The sequence below is a fragment of the Sinocyclocheilus grahami genome, unplaced genomic scaffold (genome assembly GCF_001515645.1).
Source record: "Sinocyclocheilus grahami isolate Dianchi unplaced genomic scaffold, SAMN03320097.WGS_v1.1 scaffold208.1, whole genome shotgun sequence".
Lineage (NCBI taxonomy): Eukaryota > Metazoa > Chordata > Actinopteri > Cypriniformes > Cyprinidae > Sinocyclocheilus > Sinocyclocheilus grahami.
This window is the reverse complement of record NW_015505387.1, coordinates 1,018,084-1,028,494: the sequence shown is the minus strand read 5'-3', so window position 1 is coordinate 1,028,494 and position 10,411 is coordinate 1,018,084. Positions and strand designations below refer to the sequence as shown.

General features: G+C 35.3%; 1 protein-coding gene across 2 annotated transcripts in view; it reads left to right on the top strand.

Annotated features, from left to right (window-relative positions):
* The first annotated feature begins 2,119 nt into the window (after positions 1-2,119).
* LOC107595757 (AP2-associated protein kinase 1-like) overlaps positions 2,120-10,411 on the top strand; it is a 35,610-nt gene continuing 27,318 nt past the window's right edge. For both annotated transcript variants that reach the window (XM_016286253.1, XM_016286252.1), the window contains exons 1-9: positions 2,120-2,223; positions 2,336-2,478; positions 3,612-3,733; positions 3,823-3,904; positions 4,076-4,208; positions 5,479-5,582; positions 8,666-8,745; positions 8,884-9,041; positions 9,965-10,134. In XM_016286253.1, coding sequence (XP_016141739.1) covers positions 2,151-2,223; positions 2,336-2,478; positions 3,612-3,733; positions 3,823-3,904; positions 4,076-4,208; positions 5,479-5,582; positions 8,666-8,745; positions 8,884-9,041; positions 9,965-10,134 — 1,065 coding nt within the window. In that variant the 5' untranslated portion in view covers positions 2,120-2,150. The remainder of the gene's footprint in view (positions 2,224-2,335; positions 2,479-3,611; positions 3,734-3,822; positions 3,905-4,075; positions 4,209-5,478; positions 5,583-8,665; positions 8,746-8,883; positions 9,042-9,964; positions 10,135-10,411) is intronic.

Here is a 10,411-nt window from a genome sequence, read left to right as displayed (position 1 = left end):
CCCCTGTGACACTTTTTTCCCCTTTTTGTTTAACCTCATAATGTTTCGTCCCATCTAACTGCGTAATCCGATGACCAAACATTAGCTGTCAGGGGTATCGGTCAGACGAGACCGATCCAAATCCTATATAGAGCGTATACTATTGTGTTATTATTAAGCCCCACGAAAGCCACAAAAACTTTATAAAGCACCATAAAGTTTCCGTGCACTATATTTCAAGTGTTCTGAGACCGTTCCATAGTTTAATGTGAGGTACAGATGAATATTTAAGTCAAGTCTGTCTGTCATCCTCCAATCAGCATAAACTGTGTGTCACGTTCGTTTATGACAGTCAAGACGATGAAACTCTCTCCAAGATGATTAAATGTTCCTAATGTTATACTTGCTCTGTAAATAGAGATAAATGGTTTTGCATAAAAGGAATTTATCTTGCTGGAGTTTCGTGCTGTTTCTAAATCGTGTACATTTCTACCGGATTATCTTGTTAGATCACAAGACAAGTATACGCACTATATCGGATTTGGATCGGCCTCGTCTGACCGATACCCCGATCCAACAGAAAATGCCAGTATCAGAGCGATACCGATACTGAATATCGGATCGGCGCACCCCTAATTGTTACAGATAATTTCTATTCTATATTCAATATTTCTATTCTATTTTCTATTCTTTCTACTGGTATACTGTACATACACAAACAATCCTTTTTTTCAGTGGTTTTCCAAATACAAAAAACCCCCCACGCATTTACTTATTATAAATACCAAAAAAACTGTCAGTCTAGTCTGCTGAACATCTTTTTGACCAAGATTTTGGGTTATGGTCATGTTTCATGCTTGTTTTGGCTGGTCCTTCATACATGTTGTCACCAATACATTCGTTAAATTACCTAATTTTCAACAGTTAATCTTGCAAACTGCAATGGGGCAATGACATTTGGTCACATAATGCACAAGTTTGTTATCATTGATGTCCAAGATGTTTGATTTCTGAGCAACAATGAGGAAGATCACCTTTTTGAACTGGTGCCACCTTGCATCCCTGTTATCGATTGTATTGAAAATGGAAGATTTCCGTAAAACCCTACAGAGTTTATTTTTCGATTAGAAACCTACTGGCTGTGCATTATCATCCCATACAAAATGGCTTAAATTTCAGTGGGTTGCTGACACAACGATATTGCATGGCTTCAGATATGGTCACTACAGTGTCGTTTAGGATATACTGTTCTTTTAAGCATCCAAATGGATGTTCTCTAGGTTTTTTTTCCCCCATCATCATTTGTCCTTTATTTGATTAAGCTCCTCACTGTAATAGCACTGTGATTAGACCTTTAAAACTGAGCCATGCGGTCTTGAAAGGATTTGAGGTCTCCTGTTCCTCAGTTTGTATGTGTTGCTGTAAATACAGTGCTGAGAACAGTACACTGTCCCTGATTTCAGAATGGAAATCCAGTGTACTTCGGTGTGAGCACTACTAAATAGACAAGAGGAAAATGTCAGCACTGTTTCAGCATCACAAAGTGTCTTGCTGTTTCCAAATGAGCAGCTGCTCACAGTGCACTCCTAAATAGACGACTAACAGGGAGCATTTCAAATTTGTGAATGAATGAGTCGATTTGAAAGGACATTGAACAGCTAAGCTGTTTCATTTAAAAACTAGAATTGACTTAGTCGACTCAAAGACCCATTGCCTTGAGCTTTTAGCAAATGGTCAGAAAACTTAAGTGAGCTTTCACATTTCAGGCATTTAAAATAAATACAAAGTATACTTATTTGTACACTACAGAAAGCTGATATATTCAAAAAAATCGATTAAACATTCAAACAAATATTAAAAGTGAGTTGGGAGGCTTTTCATTGAATCTTAAGTTAATAAATGAGAATGCAATAGTTCCTTAGTATTAACAATTCCAGACAGCCACTTAAAATAAATAACTTTATATATTTTAAAATGTATTTTATTTTAACCATTACTCCAGTCTTCAGTGTCACATGATCTTTCAGAAATCAATCTAATATGCTGATTTGCTGAAATGTTGAAAACAGTTGTGCTGCTAACTATTTTAAGTTTTACAGATTGTTCTATCTAAATGTGTTGGTTTTCTTAAACAGAGGGACCTTGTGGGAAACAAAAACATTGTTGGTTTTATGGACTCCAGCATCACAGCAGTAGGTTCAGGAGATGTTTGGGAAGTTCTCATATTGATGGACTTCTGTCGAGGTCAGTATGTGTTCCTCTCTTTAAGATGGTATGCCATTTGAGATTCAGAGCCTTTTCCCACTAGTTTTGGTGGTCTTGACCTACTATGCAACGTTTGTGTGTAATAACCCAGGTGGGCAGGTTGTGAACCTGATGAACCAGCGCTTGCAGACTGGATTCAGTGAGACGGAGGTGCTGCAGATCTTCTGTGACACATGTGAAGCTGTCGCTCGACTACATCAGTGCAAAACTCCCATCATCCACCGGGACCTTAAAGTATGAGCTCTTATTATTTTAAGAAATAGTAAACCCTAAAAAAAAAAAAGACTAATTTAGTCACTTCTATGTTGTTCCAAACCTATATAACTTTCATTTTTGAAACACACAAAAGGAGAAGAATTTTTTGCACTTTTTTTTCCCCATTCAACTAAAGCATACAGAAACCTATGGAAGGCCATTTCACCACTGAATAAAAAAAAAAGAGAAAAAAATTAAACTTTTTATCTCACAATTCTGACTTTTTTCTTAGAATTACATGCCATAAACTTGCAATTGCGAGTCAAGTCAGAATTGTGTGATATAAACTTGCAGTTGCAAGAAAAAAGTCTTAAAAGTCTTTTAAACTCGTAATTCTGAGAAAGTCGCAATTCTGACTTTATTTTTCGAGTTTATATCAGTTGTGACTTTTTTTTTTCTCTCTCAGAATTTTTAGTTTATATCTTGCAATTCTGACTTTATAACACGCATTTGTGACTTATAAAGTCAGAATTGTGAGATATAAACTCGTAATTGTAAGAAAATAGTCTTCTTTTCTTTAGAATTGGACCTTATAACTCACAATTGTGAGTTTATATCTCACAGTTCTGAGAAAAGAAGTCAGAATTGGGAGATATAAATTTGCATGTGCGAAGAAGTCAGAATTTGCGAGTTATAAAGTCAGAGTTGCGAGAAACAATTAGGATATCTTGCAATTCTGTTTTAGAATTGCAACTTTCAACTGCATCTTTATATCACACAGTTCTGAGGAATATAATTAGAATTGTGAGAAATAAACTCGCAATTGCAAGGAAAAAGTCAAAATTGTGAGATAAAAATTACCTTTTTACATTTTTTTTAATTCAGTGGCGGATACGGTCTTCCATAGAAACCAGTGTTTGTCAAGCTTTAAAAAGATGTTGCCATTGTGTCCAACCTGGTGTGACTTGTCTTAATGCCCAAAATGACAATATTTGAAAATGTATTGATTGAACTATTCCTTTAATAAATGACTTTTTGCTTATTGTGTTTGTACCCTTTTACAATTCGTCTCCGTTGTGATGTTTAGAAAACTATTCCAGTTCAGCTTTGCAAAAACTAGGGCATAACCTACTGTATTACAAATGTGTGTCCTCTCTTTGTGTCTCTTTTAGGTGGAGAACATCTTGCTGCACGACAGAGGACATTATGTGTTGTGTGATTTTGGCAGTGCCATTAACCGCTCCCAGGATCCACAAACAGAAGGTGTGGCGGCTGTAGAAGAAGAAATCAAGAAGTGAGCATTGTTTATTTTTTTTATATTATACACCACAGTGTTACATTTTCATATCAATTGAATCTAATACTCTATATGTGTGTGTTAAGGTACACTACTCTTTCATACCGGGCCCCAGAAATGGTGAATCTATATGGGGGCAAAGTTATCACTACTAAAGCAGATATATGGGTGAGTCAAAGAGGTGAAGACTGCTAGACAACAATTCAGTTGGTGACAATAACAGTGCGTTTCAGTAGTAGCCAAAGCCTTTGTCTCTGTAGTTGATTATTGGTGAATATGCATATCATTTTGAAACATCACAAAGGGGGTTTGATGACTCTTGCTTATTTGTGTCCTCAGGCTTTGGGCTGCTTGTTGTATAAGTTGTGTTATTTCACATTGCCGTTTGGAGAGAGTCAGGTGGCCATCTGTGACGGCAGCTTCACCATCCCTGACAACTCCCGCTACTCGCACGACATGCACTGTCTCATCCGTAAGTGCAGCTGATGATTGCTTGTCTGTCATGCAGAATATGGCATTCATATGTTCTTTACAAGTACTAATAAACAGCCAATATGCTAGTAATATGCATGCTAATAAGCAACTAGTTAATAGTGTTAATAGTTAATAATATAATAAATCACTAATTATATAATAATAGTTAATAGTGTTAATAACCGCTAATAGTGTTCCCTAATCAAAAGTGTTACCGTATTTTCAACAATTTTCACTGTAAATATCGTCCAACTCCAAAAAATATTCTGTTCACATGTGTAAATTTATGTTTTAATAAAACATTATTAGGGACAAAACTGTTGGTGGAACAACTAAGTACAGTCGTCATTTTTGAAAAATATTATTTTTCACACATTAAATATTAAAGTAGTTTGTTTTTCACTCTTTGTTTAGATTACCATAGATTTAAATGTTTTTATTGTGTGTGTGTGTGTGTGTGTATATGTATGTATATATATATATATAATGCACTCTACTGTTCGAAGGTTTGGAATCGGTACAATTATAATTTTTTTTATTGTTCCTAAAGGATTAAAGCTAAAGCGTTAAATTAATCAAAAGGGACAGTGAAGACATTTATGATGTTACAAAAAATTTCTATTTCAAATAAGTGCTGTTGTTTTGAGCAACATTTATCCTGAAAAAAATGCTGCAGTTTCCACAAAAAAATATGAACGTAACTAGTAATAGCAACGTAACTCTTCCTAACATGGATAATGATAAAAATTGTTTATTGAGCACCAAATCAGCATAGTAAAATGATTTGTGAAGGATCATGTGGCACTGAAGACTGGAGTAATGAAGCTGAAAATGATTGTAAATGAATAATTTAAAACATATTAAAATAGAGAAGGCTATTTTAAATTGTAATAATATTTCACAATATTGCTGTTTACACTGTATTTATTGTACTGTTTATATCAAGTAAATGCAGCTTGCCTTGGCGGGCATAAGAGACTTCTTTCAAAAATATTGAACTCCAAATATTAAACTTTTATAGTGTATTATGAGCAAGGAATAATTGACAATGGGCCATTGAATTATTAGAAAATAATGCACACCTGAGCTGGTAATATATGTTGTTGTTGTTGTTTTTTTATTACCCTCATATAACCAAAAAAGGGGGGAAAAAACGTTTTTTATTTTAATAAAATACATTTTGATTCTCTGGGACAATAAAAAAAAATATTTCTGTTTTTCACCTGTATGCTTTTGTGTTTTGATTTGTTTAATTTCTCCTGTCTCAGGTTACATGCTGGAGCCAGACCCTGACATAAGGCCAGATATCTACCAGGTGTCATATTTTGCCTTTAAACTGGCACGGAAAGAATGCCCAGTACAGAATATCCACGTAAGACCTGCTCATTCATACTCCCTCGCTATTTCCTGTGCTATAACTATACCAGCTTCCATGCGCATTTGCCCTGATCTACTCTCCTGTTTTCCTGTCACACTCTACAGGGTTTTTGTTCTTTATTCCAGCACATACTTCTTCATCTATGTTTAATTCATGCCTATCCCTTTCAGTAGATATCGTAAGTGCTTGCACAGGAAGTGGATTGTCGGTCGTGGCTGCCAGCTGGCACACATCCAGTGGCCCCTCCCACTCTGAGCAGTATTGATAGCATAATGGAAGCATTGAGTCATGATCAAAGACATATTAACATTGACACCCGCAAATGCTGTTTAGAGTTCAATACAGGAATGACCTCTGTAAAAACGTTCAATGTTTCTTTGACCGTTTTTCCTGACGTAGGGATGTTTGGCTCAGACTGCGTCTACAAATAAATATCATAGCCAATGACGTGTTTTCATTACACATTTGTGTTTTTGCCAACAACATGCATATCTTTTGTTGTTGAGGATGTCATCGTCACTTATTTTTTCACATCCATGGAAATTAAATTACGCACTTAAGAATAATGATTTCATAGGATGTGACACTAGCAAAAATGTGGTATGAAACCATCTCTGTGCTCAACTCTAGTAAATAACTTAATAAAATCAAATTTACATTTACATTGCCATTTTGCAGACGCTTTTATCCAAAAGCGACTTACAATTGGGGAATACATAAAGCTATTCTTCTTAAAGAGGCAAACAGACACAGGAAGTGCTTGTAATACCAGGTCTGTAGCTATCTGTAAGTGAAGTGTTTAATGTAGGTTTTTTGAGCAGTGGGGTTACCCGAGCCTGCTTGAATGCAGTGGGGAAAGTGCCTGTGAGGAGAGATATGTCGATGTTGTGTGTGAGTGCTGGTAAGAGTGTATGAGAGATTGCTTGGAGAAGGTGTGAGGGGATTGGGTTTAGAGGGCATGTTGTAGGATGGCTGGAGAGGAGAAGTTCGGTACTTCTGCCTCAGTTAGGGGACAGAAGGAGAAGATGGGAGTTTTTGTAGTGGGTGTGGTTGGTTTGAGGTCCTGTGTGTGTGGGGCTGAGAACTGACTACTGATTGTTCTAGTTTTGTCTGTGAAGAATGTGGCGAAATCATCAGCTGTTATAGAAGTGGTGGAGGGGGACAGAGGAGAGAATTTAATGTTTTGAAGAGAATTCAATGTTTTAAATTAATTAAGTAACTTAAAAACAAACTTTGAAGTCCACCTGAAATAAAAAATGACAAATCTACTTTCTTCATGTTACTGGTCTTCATGCACAATAAATTGGTGTGTTATTCAGTGTTATTTTAGTAGTATTTATATACCGTTACAGTATTTATTAATGTTATGGATTCACTTTCATTTTTATTTCATTTTTCAATTTAGTTCAAGTTTTGTTAGGTGCTTTTGTCGTTTTTATTAGTTTTTTTTACTTTATTTGTAATTCTAGCAATTTTAAACATTTTATTTTCCAGTTCATTTTATTTATTTACACAGTTTTTTTTATTTTCACCGTAATTTTAATAAACTAAAATTATTTCAGTAATTTTAAACATTTTATTTCAGTTAGTTGCCAAGATAATATTTGTAATTTGTATTTGAATTGAAGTTTTTTTTCTAATTTTTATATTTCATTGTATTCCAGCTTTATTTTAATTAACTAAACGATTTGTGTGTGTGTGTGTGTTGAATTTTCTGTTTCACTGGAATGATTTGCAGATGTTTCATGTTGACTAAAGACAACCAAATACAAAATGTAACCAGTGTTGGGTGTAACTAGTTACTAAGTAATCTGTTACTGTAATTTAATTACTTTTCCCTTGAAAAAAGTGGGATTACTCTTATTTTTTCTGTAATTTAATTAGTCACTTATGTAATTGAACTTAATACTGTGTATAGACTGTAGAACATTTATATACAATACAATAGTATATTTAACATAAAAATTTAAAGTCTAACCTTAAAATGCATGCTTTTTATACAAATTTTTTTTTTGTAAACTTCTGACCTTAAATATTTTGGTGAGTTAATAAGAATATTAGTAACACTTTAGTGTCCAATTCTTATATACAATACAATAGTATATTTAACATAAAAATTTAAAGTCTAACCTTAAAATGCATGCTTTTTATACAAATTTTTTTTTTGTAAACTTCTGACCTTAAATATTTTGGTGAGTTAATAAGAATATTAGTAACACTTTAGTGTCCAATTCTCACTATTAACTAGTTGGTTTTCAGCATTAATATTACTGGGATATTTGCTGTTTATTATTCCTTAAAAAGCACATATCAATGTGTTATTCTGAAGACCTTATTCTAAATCCTCAATGCTACCCAATTCTAATTGTCAGCAACTTCTTTACTAAGTATTAATAAGCAGTAGTTAGGAGTATATTGAGGCAAAAGTATAGTTAGTTCATAGTTAATAGTTAGTTAATAGTGAGAATTGGACCCTAATCTAAAGTGTGACCAGAATAATTTATGTAAGTTATCTATTATTTATTTGAAAGCATTAAAAACCATTTCATGTCTATCCTTGTATCATTAACTTGTCAAGGTTGATGTAGGATTTGGAAAGTAATTAGTAATAAGTAATTAAATACTTTTTGGAGAGAGTAATTTGTACAGTAATCTAATTACACTGTTGAAGATGTAATTAGTAACTAATAATTAATTACTTTTTTAGAGTAACTTACCCAACACTGAATGTAACAATATAATTGTAACATTAAGTCCAAGTGAGATGAAAAGAGTTCACACACAGCTGAAATAAAACACTGTTTATTAGAGAAAACAAAAGAAGGTCATCCAAATAACAAGCAAACAGTGAGCAAAGCACAAACGATACTGGACAAGGAATTGAAGGCCTTAAATACACTGAAGAAAATTAGATAATTAACTAAACAAGAGGCAAACACATTGAGCAATTCAACGGACAGAGAAAGTAGGTCTAGAGGCAAAACAAGGAAGACAGAACCCAAACACAATGAAAACACGATTAAAACGGAACACAAGTATAACAATAAATAGTAATAATATTCCGCTTATTCCATTAGAACTCACTCATTCCAGCAAAACTCCCAGAGCCAATCAGAGCCAGTGAAGCCGTGGCCAAGAAGAGTCAAAACAAAGCCAGGTGAGACTAGTTATCTGTGTGGTCTCCGATGTTTGAAGTCACGTTATGTTTTATATACATTTTCTTTAGTTTTAGGATGCATATGGTGTTTTGTATAGTGGTCGTTTTGATTCGACTTGAACTTTTCTTGTCATTCAGGCTCACTGATCCAGTCCCTACGACTGAGACATCCATAGCACCACGGCAGCGTCCCAAGGCTGGCCAAGCTCAAGCAATCGCAGGCATCCTGCCCATCCAACCAGCCCTCACCCCTCGTAAAAGAGCCAGTGCACCTGCAGGACCCGGCCAGCCAATCAGTGAGTGTTCATTATTCACCTTCATCCAAAATCAAACACTATGTAGGCGTCCTCATATGTGTGGCTTCAGTCTTTCATGCTCACTCTTTTCTTCACTGTTGACTCTTCACACGTTGCATGTGTCTTTGGCTGACACACACGGCTCTAGTATTCCCACTGGTTCAATCAGTGTGTCATTACAGAGAGCTTTTAAAACCTCACTAATGAGCCTGAGCTATTGAGCCCCTGACACACTCAATCCTACCGAGCTGTCATTTCACTTCCTATTTCTGAAGTCAGTGCTAATTAAAGCCCTACATGTCTCATTGATAATGAATATCCCGGTGTATTGTTATCTTCCTGTAATGTTTTAGCACCGGATTATCTGGGTCAGGATAGTAACACTATGTCTTAATTTAGGAGCAACAATACTACAGCGAGAATAAAAGTTACACCTTCTTTCTTTACGTGAACATTTGGCCGGCGTTATGCAAATCTTCCCACATAGTGATGCAGATATGTGGGGAGGGCGTGTTAGAACGAGCCATTTTAGGTAGGCGTGGTTGACTCTTAACTTTTATAAAGAATATCTCTTTGGATTTGAGACTTCAGTCTTTGCAACTTTACAGATCTTCTTTATGCACCAAGAGCTTGTAACACTCCAAAGAGAAAGGAAAAATTGAAATCGCATCATATGACCCCTTTAATAACGTCCCTCATTCAAATTAAATCGTGACCATGATTTAACTTAATTCAAACAAACACATTTTTAATTGTGGCCATGATTTCAGGGTTTTTTTCCCCCACATGTCATGTGTGGGCTCTGTAGTCATTGGACTAGTTTCGCGACTCTTCCTTGTCTCATGGTTTGCAAGTATGAGAGTGGGGATTTTAGAGGCCTGTTTTTTAACGTTGTGTTTTTATTGTTTTCTATTGGTTCACAGGTGTTAACAGTGCTTCCCAGCCTGTTTCCCAATCACAGGTTCCTGTCGCTCAGCAACAAACCACGCCCACTCCAATGCAGGCCACTCCCTCTCCACCCCAGACCACACCCCAACATGCACAACTTTTTGTGCAGCAGCAAAACACAGTCTTCTTTACTGCTCAACAACAGGTAACTGCTACATTAACCATTCTGGAAATACTTAAATAAAAATAGAATTTAGAGTAAACATGAAATAAGATTTGACCTTATTTACTTTCTTAAAGGGGTCATATGATGTTGCTAAAAATAACATTATTTTGTCTATTTGGTGTAATGAAATGTGTTTATGCGGTTTAAGGTTCAAAAAACATTATTTCCCACATACTGTACATTATTGTTTCTCCTCTATGCCCCGCCTTTCTGAAACGCGTCTGAAAAGCGAGGTGTGCTGTGATTGGCCAGCTAT